Raw genomic sequence first — 13,071 nt, 5'->3', positions numbered from 1 at the left:
AAGATGCACTTAGGTATTGCTTCAAGGTGATTGTGATAAAATTGTTGGCTACAGCTGAATTTAACACATTTGAAAAGGCCAGTTTCATGTATTAAAAACTTGAGTGGACAAGGGCATGTCCAAGTCAATGCTGTCCTTGCTTAGAGCAGGAATTTGAACTGCATGACCTGCTGAGGTCTTTTCCAGTCCAGATGATTCTCTGGCATGGCCATCTTAATACTCATAGATATTTTTCAAGAAACCAACCCAGGAACTGAGTATTTTATCTAAGCTCTTGCATGTAGTTTAATTCATCATGTTCTTGCACTTACAAAGTTGAGGAACTTGACAATGCCACCCTGGAATCTATACAGTGAAACGACACACAAAACAGGATTCCTTTACATGCCTCTTTGGTGAATTATTTTATAATACTTACAGTGAATTCTCATTTTATTTAGAACACTATACACTAGAATTGCAATCAACAGTATTTCAAAAGAATCCAGTTTCCAAGTTCACCATACTTTCCATTTCAACATTCAGGCATTTAAAATACATGAAAGTTATAGATTAATAATAAAGTAGACCTGATATGAAGTCAGAACTTACAAAGAGCAACATCTTTGCATTATTTCACCATGACTACTTTCCGTAAGTGGTAACTACACAATGATTAATGATTAAAATGCAGATCAGTTTACAGCATTCACAAAAACAGACTTGCCACATGAATGTGAAAAAAGCAGCAGCCTCTCATAATTTAAAAGTGACTTTCCACATGCTTGTTCTATTTGCAAAAACCATGTCCCAACCCCCATATTTACTGATGAAACCAAGGATTAGGATGTTTAGAATTATTAAAAATCATTTTCAGGCTGAGTCTGAAGGAGGAGAGGGCAAAAATTATTTATTTCAATAGTTCCCTTGCACATAAACAGACTTAGCTCTGCTCCACAAAATATTTAAACTAGCAGAGATTTTAAATTACAGACATCAGCGCTAAATAGTTAAGGAGACAATTTTATACACACCCCTCCAATCTAACAAAACAAAAACTCTAGGAACAGCCAATTGTTTTCTTAGGCTTTCTGTACACTTTGAACACCACTACAACTACTACTACACAGATCTGTATGACTATTACACTCTCATATGGAGCATTAGAGTAAAACTAAACCCTGAAGTTGTCAGTGGAAAGTCAACTAAAAATGGCACTTACACATGCACACATCAGTTTGTTTTGCTTTATTCACACACTTAGTTATTGTTAGCCTTGCAAACAAACTGCAAGACAGTCAAATTTGCATTCTGTGCAGCTTTGCCCCACACCCATTTTTTGTTGTTTTTATACAAAGCAAGAGATTCCCATTTGTCATCTTCTGCCACACTGCAGCAAAATAAGTCTTCTATATACCTGTAAATGATAACATTTAAGTCTATTAAAGTCACTTTTACAGTTTATATTTTACTCACAGCTCCATTAACAGTGAATTTGGAAACATTTTTAAAAGGTCATCAGTCCCCTAATTGCAAGTTCTCATAACTTAAGAAAATAAATTCCTTTCAACTGCTTAACAGTCCATATTAAATATCAGATGTGATGCTTACAAAGCAGATACTAACAATTCATATCCATTCCTTATGTCAGTGAACTGGTAAGAGGAAAAGTAAATCCTCAATGCAATCACATTTGAAATCTGATCCCCTTTGTATGACTGCATATGACATATTCAATTTGTGTCTGTAATTTTTAAACAGTCCTTTTTTAATTACACTTCGGAAACTATATCCCCATTTTTAAAACAACTTGTTCTACAGTGAAAGGAGAATCCACAGAGTGGATTCCCCAAAGTTCATTTTCTAAGCCATTTAAACAATACCTAGGCTAGCAAGTCAATCATGTCCAATGTGCTGGATCCAGACCTGGACAGATTAAGAAACATTTTGAAGCAGTGTTGAGTAAATAATTTTGGTAAGCTGTAAAACTGCCACATGCAAGGTATACTGTATTATAACAGCTCCAAATCCTTTATAAAAACCTTGCACTCCTTCTTCCCGTTTTATAGTATTTATGCAGTCTTTCATTCCCTCATACTGAGTATTGATTGGAAGCACTTCATAGCCAAGGTCTGTATTGTCAATTATTGTGCGTGTCCCTTGAATATGAAGGCGGTGCAAAACTGTTTCCAGTGGGTAAAGCATGACATCAGCACAGAGGCTAGCAGCAAAGCTAGCAATAAGTTCTGGAAAATACGCATCCAGCATGCTCTGCACAGAAGTGGAGCTCTCAGTCGGAAGGTTGTGGGAATTATCCCTTTTCAAAACAAACAAGACAAGCTTCTGGACGACGGAACTGATGACGTAGTGAAGAACTCCGTGTAGAGCAGTGGGAAAAGTCAGGACCATCAGAGGAAGGAGACGCTTGCTATGGGGTACTCCCAAGCCTACAACTCTCCCAATTCCTTCTTTCACGCAGTCCAGGATGCCAGGGTTGTCTCGAATGATTTCACTCTACGAGAACAAACAAGGAGTTACAACTTGTGCTGTACCATCCTGACATCCACTCTGACACGTTATCAGCGCTTAACTTTTAAAAAGAGTTAAACACTTGCATGCTATTATGTCTACACAGCTGTACAAATAAAAGCTGCTTGTTATAACACTCTTCACAGCATTCAATTAAGCTTCTTTTTAAAGAATGAATCCATCTTGAAGAGGTGAGGGCTTTTTAATGTATATTGCAGTTATCTGTGTTTCTACCAAAGAAATGCAACCTTCAGCCTACTGCTGAAAGTATCAGAATGCAAAGCAGTCATGAACTTGTAATGTCTACATCTGGAGCAAAATGCCAGGAAGGACTTATTTAATTAAAAATTGCTTTACTTTGAAGACTTTGACTATAATCTTTGAACTTGAATCTATATAGTAAAGATTTCTATAACTAGTGTTGAAAGCTAATTTTTGACATGAATTTAATAGTTTGTTTTGTATGTTTTCATGGCATTATATGCATTTAAAGTAGTATTCTTTACCCATGATGTCTCTTAATGAAGAGATAATTAGTCTATTCATGTGCTAAAAATAAAAATCCTGTAATAATTATTTACTCTGTTACAATCCACCTGCGAGGGTAGCATTAAGTTAAAAACATTATTTCCCCTACTAATAGTGTTTTATCATGTGGTTTACATCCAAAATTCAAGATTTTGGTGTTCTCCTAAATGTCCAAGTCTCTGAGTCCATGTGGTCTATGTCCTGAGCTCAAACCAGAATAAACCACCAGAATATTCCTCAGTATTTGAGGAAATATTAAACAGCCTGCAGAGCCTTGATGGTCTTTTCTGTGCGGGCGAGAAACTGGTTTAAATGCCTGAGAACATAATGTTGCTGCAGATTTTAATTACAAGTTAAGCAGCACAACCCCTACTGACTCCTTTTCTGACCCACATCACTACAGTCACTGCACTTCAAAACCTGCTTTGGCCTAACACGCCACCATGAGGTTTGAGATGCTAATGACAAAAGAACAAATGTGACAGCTACAAACTTCCACCCTTCGCAGCTATTTTGGTGAAATGTACACCTGGGTAAGTGTCAGACAGATACTGTTGAACAGCGTGGTCTACCAGAATTAAGACAGTCAAAGTCAATATAAACCTGCTAGTAGGAAATCCAACAATCTTCAACTTTTCTGGTTTGTCATTGGTCATTGTATTCTTGCAGTACAGGAATGTAATGCAAACCTGGCAAGCCAAGCTGCTTCCACAATATAAATATCTTCACAAATGCTATCATTACTTCTGCTGTGTTTCTAATAAGCTTATGATGATGTTTCCAGGAACTCAAGAACACATTTTGTACATAATATATACATAATATATATATAATATATATGTAATATAAATGCATATACACAGGCAGACATACGCTTGTTCACTAAAATACTTGCACACAGCTGAAGCTACCAATCTTAAAATTCTCAGATCTCAGCGGAATTTTCATAACCAATCCATTACAGATATCATCTACCTAAAAGGCCAAGAGAGATGCTTTTTTGGTTTTTTATTGTTTTCCTATTAAGTTGCTCTCTAGCAAAGAAACTTTATACTTACTTTGCAAACAGAAGACAGGCTCTAAATCATGTTCTCTTTTATTGCTTAAAAATTTACCTGTGCCCAACAACACAGGTAACGCAAAATCCCTTCAGACAAAAATATGAGCAGCAATATATAACATTACATTCTGTGGCCTGCTATGAACTCCAGAAATATTAACACTGTTCCACCACTGTTTCTAGTTCCAAAATTATGGCATGCTCAGGGTAGAGCCATTCCCCAGCAATTAAGAATTTGAGCTCCAGCCAGGTTCCCATTATCACACCAGCTAAGTCTCCCAAATATTCCCCAAACCAGAGATCCCAGGAGGAAAGAAGGTTTTTAAAATACAGAGTATCTTCAGAGGACGTAAGTTTGTTGTCAGGAGTCTGTCTATAACTCTCCCTGCACAGATGCTTAACCTCACCTGTCCTGTTAATCCATAATGCAGCCAGTTCAGACAGAACAGCTCTCCTACTACCTTCTGGCTCATTTCGGCTTGGATCGTCTGCCCACAGCAGAGTCCTGCCCCTGTCCATGCCTCTAAAGGCATGCTGAAACTAAGAAACTGCACAAGTCAGCCTTCTCCCCAGAAAAACCACCATTCTGGACACATAGACCAGCAAACTAGTCTTGACAGTACACACAACTTGCCTATGCTATGAAAGAAAATCATTATTCTGATGACTCAGTGACACAAGAGTGACTATCCTGCACGCTCTATATGAGAGATCAATCTACAGAGAGAGTTCCATTAGCTGCACAGAGACTCTGTCACGTCATCTAAGAGCAAGTCATTATGCAGAGAGGGCTGGGAGAATTATCCTGGACATTTCTGCACAGCTAATTCTTGCCTTTCTCCACAAAGAGATGCAACACCTCACTGACAGGCAGTATGCAACACAGTGCTGTGGGCTACTCTGCACTGTTACAGAACAAGCTAAGACGTATTCTAAGTGACAGGTCCAGATTTTAATTTTTGTGGCTAAGGAAGAACTAGATGAGGATTAAAATTAAAAAGCTGATTGAATGGGAACAGTCCTGTAAGGGTAGAGTTGAGCATTTCATTAGAAGTCCCCACTGAACTACTGGAAAAAACTTTACAGTTGTTGTAGGGGAGAGATGTCACTGTAAAAACATGTCTAGGAAAGCAAAGGTTAAAAATCTTACATTGAGAAAAACTTCTTTATGTTTTATCTGCTGGAACACATAAATATAGCATGTCTCTATTTCATATACAATATATTCCAACTATCTACATTAAATGTCCTTTCTAATTCTAGATTTAGAATTAAGATAGTACACTGATATACCCTACACAGGTAACACCCATTTCAGCTACGTCACACAGCCTCAAGCAAAACAAATGCAACTATTGCAACACAAACCTGAATTCAAAGATTCATCTCTCCAGATAATCTAATCTATAAAGAGTAACAGTGTATTTTAAAATGTTACAGATATATTTAAATTACCTGTACAGTTTCAATCAGGCTCGCAGAATAAAAAGGCATTGCTATCACATGTGTTAACCTGTAGAAATGAACAATATAAGAATTAACATAATGACAATACTAGAATCTCAGCCAAACAGGCACCTGTAAATTGATAAAGCTATCTACCAAATTATCCCTGAGAGAAAATTAACCAAGTATAACCCAGTTACTAAAATGTACGTCACCTAGTTGAGGTAAGTCAACTAGCTGAGGTTCAGTCAAAAGTTTAGTAAAATTCTATTTCCATGTGACCAGACTGATTAAGGTCTAAAATAGTATAATCTTTAAATTTAGTTGAGTTCTATAGACACAGGGATGTAGTATGAGAAAACCTGTGCAAGTGGTGTATGTAATAAAGATTGTCCAAAAAATCAGCAATTGAAAAGTACTATTAGCATCTTGTCAAGAAAATGTAGCAGCAGACTAAACTTATGTCCATTCGGTAGTTTTCTTATGTTTAGATAGTAAGATATAAGACACATGCTATACTCACCCTTTGAGTAAAAGGTGTCCACCTATCTGCTTGAGATTCCATTTATGTGAAAGCTCTCTAAAAAGAGAAGTATTTACCACAATATGAATAATCATCCACACGTAATTCTAAGCAATTCTTCTATGAGTGTCAACAACCTGTTGTCAGTTTTCATATTGGTGTTCTACTATTCAGGTTGAAATATTTCCCATATTGGAAGGACACAGTGAAACATTTAGTAAATCATGCTTAACTTCAAGTAGTTTTTCAGGCCTGTCAGATATTCTATCAAAAAAGGTTTCAGTTATTACTTACTAAAATGTTTGCAGCTCTCACAGCAACTGACTTTAATCACTTCTGCATTTATGTAGCAACCTTATGTACAAGTGCTTAAAGCAATTTTCAGGGAACAATGGAGAATTTTAAAATCTTCCTACTCTATCAAGAAATCATTTTTATTTTATTTTGGTAGTGCTCTTCTGTTCTTTAGGCTATGTCTACCCTGTCATTATTTCTTTCAAGAAAATCTAAATTATATTCAGGTACAGTTAGATAAGAGCAAATCAAGTACAAGAGGTCAGGCTAGAAGTTGCACAGTAATTCCATATAGACATAATTGAAGTTTTTTGTCCTATGACCAGTCCTTAGCATATTCTGATAAAAAGGAAGAAAAACCATGCATTTAACACAAAGGTGACATCAACAATATTTCCTTGAAGTAGTATTTCTAGTTACACATTTCAAAATACAAACAGCAGATGTTTACAGTCCACTTGACAGAAAATGTAAACCCACGTAGCCCAAGATACCATTCAAATACCACATATACTGACAATGCATATGGTCAATACTCTAGCTATGAGGTATAGGTACTTGTCTGTAATGCTGGGCACACTAGACTTTGCACTTTTAATAACAAGCTATAATGTTTTCAGCTTCAAGTCTTGTCTAGGAATCACAATCAGACACTGCTTGTAGTTATCCCTAATCCAAGAAAGGCAAGATTTTACTTTTTCTGAAGAATTATGTGTTGTTACTAGCTATCACATTTTAAATACATAAGTCAATCACTAAACAGGAACATAAGATCATTTTTAGCTTTATATACTTCAGACACTTGGATCGCATCCACTTACCCATAATACTTAAATGATGTGGAAAATTAAACCAGCCAAACTAATGTGTGAAAGCCTAATCTGTCAATCCACAAGGCATAACTGTGCAAGAAGAATTGCGTAATAAATTTGCCTAGTACAAAATGTTCACACCTATTTCTGGGCTCCTCTCCTAAAACAGGAGTACTCTTTCATGTAACTATAACATAGAATTAGAATTGACATTTCACTTCTCTGTGCTCTTTGGACCCTGATAACGCAGTTAAATAACGTTTTAAATTAGATTTGCTGGCACTGCTGCTACAAGCAATAACCTTCTCCTCCCTGTGACCACCCAAACATGCAAGCCACCATTAAGCAAGAGAGAGCATTCAGTAGAAAATTGTGGGGTGGTGCACGTCTGAGAAAACCATTTTAGCCAGATCACTTTCACAGTCCAGGTAATTTCCTGACTGGTCACACATTGTATTTCCACAAAGATGGGAGTAGCACAGAGGAAGGAATGAGCTGGTTCCAGCAGAAAGGTCTGATTCTTTTGGCAGCAGCAGCACCAGCTTACTTTCCAAACTGCTGAACTGGCCCACAAGTAGAAAAACATTGCTTAATTTTTGAGAATTCAGAACTATGAAGATATAAACACTATATCACATCTCATGAACTTAAGCATACCCTAGAGCTGTATTTAAAACACACTTGGCGGAAAGCACATGCCAGGAAATTTCAATTACCTATGAAACAGAGTTGACCAAAACCCTTAAATACACACTCTATACAATTTAAATATGAAATACTTTTGCTAATGCTTTTGAACTTGCCAATGTCTACTTTTATTAGTATGGATACATGCATCGTAACAGTATTTGATTCATCCTAACCAATTTCTTCTTTTTAAACCCAGGGTAGTTTCCATGTCCCTGAATATTTTTAGTAAAAAATTACTAAACTTCTGCAGCAGAGGGTTGACACAGTGACGTAGAATGATGAATATCTCTTTAAATACAGTCAGTAATTTTTAGTGGTAACGTCTTTGTTATGAGAATACTGAACAAGGTACATATAACTGTTGGTCAAGGAAGGCAAAAGACAAAGCTGCTGTGACATGGAGACCCATTTACCATGTCTTCTCATTCACTAATGCAGGCCATTCTATTCTCCCTCCTACCAAGGACAGTGCAAATATTCAGCAAAATGTCAGTGCTAGCGCCTGTATTTAGATTAGTAAGACCAGGAATTTTTCCCTTAGGTATGGTATTTGCTATTACCACACAATAAAAACCTAAATGAAAGAAGAAAATTATGATTTCTTTTATTACAGAGTTGAATACCAAAGACCAACTTGCCACAGCATTTCTAAGCCAGACAAGTAAGCAGACACAAACAAATAAAGTTCCTAGAAAGAGTTCCTCACTATTTATGGATTATAAGGTCGTCTTTTCCAAGACAACCACATTGTGTTTGGAAACACCTATTTATTGTCTGGTTGTCTCATGAAGTAGTACTTTTCAAACAGCCTTACTAACATTTTGAAAATTAGTCAACAACTTACTGATTTGTTAGAAGTGGTAAAAAAACATGCAATACCTTGGCAAAGGTGTAAATTCACTGATGATGCCTTCTGTTCCCAGGGTTATGCCCTGAACAATAAAAGTGCTGCCCATTCCTTTCCAGAGAGCTCTTGGACCCTGTGCGTCAAAATATCCAACACAAAACTCAAAAATATTTTCAACTTATTATTAAAAAATTTCAGTAAATTCAGACCACACAGGGCTACAATTCTACTGTTCAACTTTATCATTAAACTCAGGTAACAACTCATTTTTTAATCTATGAAGAAGTTTTTGTTTTTCAATAATTTCAAAGACCTGTCAATGATTTTGGAGGCATGTCTTCCACTGTTAATATTCTGTATTATAAACTTAACACCATTTTTTATAGACAAAATGAGCTTGAGATGTCAAAAGTACATTCATAAGATATTTAGAATTAAGAATTTCTTCCTGCCTTCTGACATGAGTTTAAGGATTGTCATTCCCCTGCAGAATTGGAAATGTACTCAGTACTACCTTTGGAAGGAGTCACTTCAACAATAATTTTATCCATATAATGATTAATGATCTTTTAGAAACCTAATGAAAAAAAATTCAGGGACTTTTTGTTTTCTAACATCCATAAATCTTTCCCCACTAAGCACTGTACTTCTGAAAAAAATAATGGTTTACTTCGTCTTCTTGACACATTTTTGTAACTATAAAACTAACGAACCCTCAGAACAGCCACACTTTCCTACACCATCTACATAAACACTCAGAGATTTCAATGCTCTATGTTCCTACACACATGCTGCAGGAACTCTCAGTGCTCACATACAGGCTACCACCAAATACTAACCTGTGTCTTATTGATGCAGTACATGATATTGACAATACTAAATGGTGTGAGATGATAATTCCGTGCATGATAGTTAACCTGTTAAAATATAAACAATGGCAGTCTTAGAAACACACTTGCAGATAATACAACTCTGAAGGATAAAGGTGTTTCAAATATAAGAATTTTATCTCTGTAAAAATCAGCTAAAAATATGAGCAAGTTCTCACAGAAATTTAGGGAAATAGGCAGCCCTTTTAAGTATTCATATGAAAGTTTAAACAATAAATCATACATAAATCAGAACCTATGAAACAAAGCATCCTGCTTGTAAATGGGGATCTGAAAGTTGCTCTGCAGACCCCAAAACACTTGCTGTAATTTTGCTTTCCATTGCCCAAAGAAAAATGAGCAAGATTTTTCAAAATAAGCTAAACTGCAGAATAGAAAACATGTATTCTGCAAGCAGAAACTTGTTAATGTAGCAGAGGCCCCCTAAAAATTACAAAGCCTCCTATAATACATACTTTCATTCAGAGATATGACAGGACACAGGAGCTTTGACTAGGTAATATAAAACACATACCTGACACTGACGACGTAGAACAATGCAAGGATGTGCCAACACATTTTCTGTAAATAGGCTTCAAAGGAAAATTGTATTTAATGCACGAGAAGTCACTAAAAATTCCTTAGAAAAGGCTTGTTAATTGTCTGCAACAGCAGCAGATCAGTATTTGGAAAAGCAATATATTTTCTAGTGAACTAACAAGGCATGTTTTTGATGGCTACCCAACAGCCTCCCAAGGAACAAGTTACATGAAATCTGACATATACATTCACTATGAAAAAGCCCCATATATATATAGTATGCACATATTTTTATAAGCAAAAAACATACAAAATTTCTTAATCTCATCCTCCTCAAAGTATCATGGTACAAAACAAACCACAACCACAATTCTGAGAGGATTAGTTCCAGTTTTATGCTAATTCTGCATACTGTATTAATAATCAAGACTGTCCTTAGGAGGGCCAGAGAAGGATTGGTAGTAGTAGCTGACTACCTGTACCAAAAACACTACTGACCCAAAACAACTCTCCTGCCACTGCCAGAAGCCATATTTCAATCAAAACTTCACAGGAAAATTCTCACTTCCAAAGCAGAATTCCTGGTTTCAACCATTCAGAGAAAAGATTAATTTCATCTCAAAGTGCCTGAGTGATCAAAGTACTTACCTGCAGATTGTTCAAACCTGGGACATGGATTAGAAAAGTAGAATATCCAGGATTTTTACAAACACAAGCTACAGAATCATGTCGAGTTGGTTTCTGAACTTCCGATAAACAAGTGGCACAGAAAAATACTGCAGTTTTTAAACTATTTAATTTGTAATGAGCTAATTTGTAGTTTGCTACTACCAAAAGAGGTAAGACTTTCCCTGGACATTAGCATCTTAAAATGCGGCACTTTCTCAAAAAACACTATCAATAATCAATCACTATAATAAAGAATAAAATGACCTTCAGACCACTTGGTTAGATGAACAGTATGGTCTGAGAATACTTTGGTAATACACTTGAAGACATTTTCACTTTCTTAGGAAATATTTGTATTGCCTAAAAATATTAATAAAAGTTGCAAATGTCAAAAAAGTTTTCTGGTGTTACTTTCAGATTACTTGGACAGGGTACACGCATCCTGGGCATTTAATATGAAAAACTGTTTCTTACATTCATGTAAGTAATTTTTGAGCAACAGTTGAAGAAAACAGAAATCTAAATGGGGGTAGTAAGTTTCTAAACACATTTCAATGGCTGTAGGAATAAAAACACAATATAGAAGCGTATGTAGGGTTTATAAGACAAATATGAGTTTTACTACTGCTTTGTCACTCAACACAACTCTTACCTTGCAAGGCCAATACCAAAGCCAGCAAATCTGTTCAACTGCTCTGAAAAAGAAGAAAAAAAAAAAAACAAAACAAAACCAGATTATAGAGCAGTGATAATCACAAAATAGAGAAAATGCCATGCATGGGATCTGAAAAACTAGTTTTATCCTATACTTGCATTAGAAAATTACAAGCACTAAACCACAATATTTATGGTAGTTGAGCAACAGAGGATATAAAAAAATATTCCCCCAGGAATATTTGCACTTTGGACTGCATTTGAGTTTGTACATACTCTTATATATTAAAAAATATGCTTTTCTTACAGGGGAAAAAAAGAACAGAGAAAAATGAACAGTAAAACAGAGAGTATTTTAATACCTAAAAAAACCCCAACAAATCAACTACTGAAAGATCTAGCATGCATGAGTTTATAGTAATTCTGAAACATAAATTTAGATAACTGAGGTGAAAATAATGTTAAAACAGTAAGAAGGCAAAATTTTGGCTGAAGTTACACAAAAAGCCATGGATAAGGTAACAAACATCAACATAAAGCATATTTTCAAGCCAGTTGTTTATGTCCAGTCCTTCGCAAAAATCTAGTTATTGGAGAATTACAAAAGTAATTAATTCAACTCTCGGTTGCCTGCAACCAGACAAACATTTGCACATTGGGAATTACCAGAAGGGATTTTAAGATGAGCATCAGAACAGTAAAGGCATTTTAAAATTAATGCTCAGCCCTACAATCTTCAGAGTGCAAGCAGTCTGAAGGCACAGATAAAGTAACTTCAGTGGGGCTCCACACAAATGTGGTAGCCCTCCTAAAAATGGTAAGATACCATTTGCAGCTGCTGGATTCAGTGATTACAGCAACTCCGTATCAGTGCTCCAAAGTGCAGAACGAACACGCCTTCCACATGTAGATAGGGGGAAAAATGTACTCTCCAGCTATGCAAGGATACTTAAACAGTGCTTCCACCAGTGCACGCATGGATGGAGTCCAGCTAAAGGCTGTACTCTTGGTGAGACCTAAATAAAAACACTGCACTACAGCTCAGAAAAGAAAGACTTGCCTACTAATATAATTAGATTTCAGGTAAATTACTATTTCATGTATCTTTTGATACTCTATAACCTGCTCCTTTTATTTAAAGAAAGCAACATACAGTACCCTAGATACAGCAAGTTTTCCTTAATTCACCTCAATTTCATGAAGATCTGAAATTACTTTATTTATGGAGGCTTACACTCTGTTTCCTAGCAACTACTGAAAAAGCCTCGTACACTGTTGATTCCTTAAATCCTACCAGTCCCACAGTTCCCTCGCAATCACACATGGACATGGGAGGTTTACGTCAGCAGTTCATGTTTTAAACCCGAGAGAAGCCACGCAGTCCGTACCACCACCACGATAACGCAGCACTCTAAGAGCCGAAAGCACTTCCTGCCCTTAAAGAGGGCGGAGTGTTTCTGCAGGAGATTGTTTACAGGGCAATGACGAGCAAGCTGACTGCACACTGCTTAACGAGAAGCTGCGGGCGCGCTCTGGCACTGTCAAACCATTTTTGCATGGAGTTGCACAGTGCTGGAGCGCAACAGGCAGCCACGGAGCAGTCCGCCTTCTTATAAAGGACTTTTCTCCCG

The 13,071-nt window shown here is 36.4% G+C and overlaps 1 protein-coding gene across 1 annotated transcript in view; it reads right to left on the bottom strand.

Moving 5' to 3' along the window:
* Positions 1-267: 267 nt before the first annotated feature.
* The window catches only part of SLC25A46 (solute carrier family 25 member 46), a 13,673-nt gene continuing 869 nt past the window's right edge, over positions 268-13,071 (bottom strand). Inside the window, 9 exon segments of the mRNA XM_005429528.3 lie at positions 268-2,493; positions 5,552-5,609; positions 6,066-6,122; positions 8,741-8,841; positions 9,548-9,625; positions 10,113-10,170; positions 11,439-11,481; positions 12,338-12,358; positions 12,361-12,456. Of these exon segments, the coding sequence (XP_005429585.3) occupies positions 1,915-2,493; positions 5,552-5,609; positions 6,066-6,122; positions 8,741-8,841; positions 9,548-9,625; positions 10,113-10,170; positions 11,439-11,481; positions 12,338-12,358; positions 12,361-12,456 (1,091 nt within the window). The 3' untranslated portion in view covers positions 268-1,914.

Source organism: Geospiza fortis, unplaced genomic scaffold (assembly GCF_000277835.1).
Source record: "Geospiza fortis unplaced genomic scaffold, GeoFor_1.0 scaffold433, whole genome shotgun sequence".
Lineage (NCBI taxonomy): Eukaryota > Metazoa > Chordata > Aves > Passeriformes > Thraupidae > Geospiza > Geospiza fortis.
The sequence above is the reverse complement of the archived record's forward strand: the minus strand, read 5'-3'. Positions and strand labels throughout refer to the sequence as shown.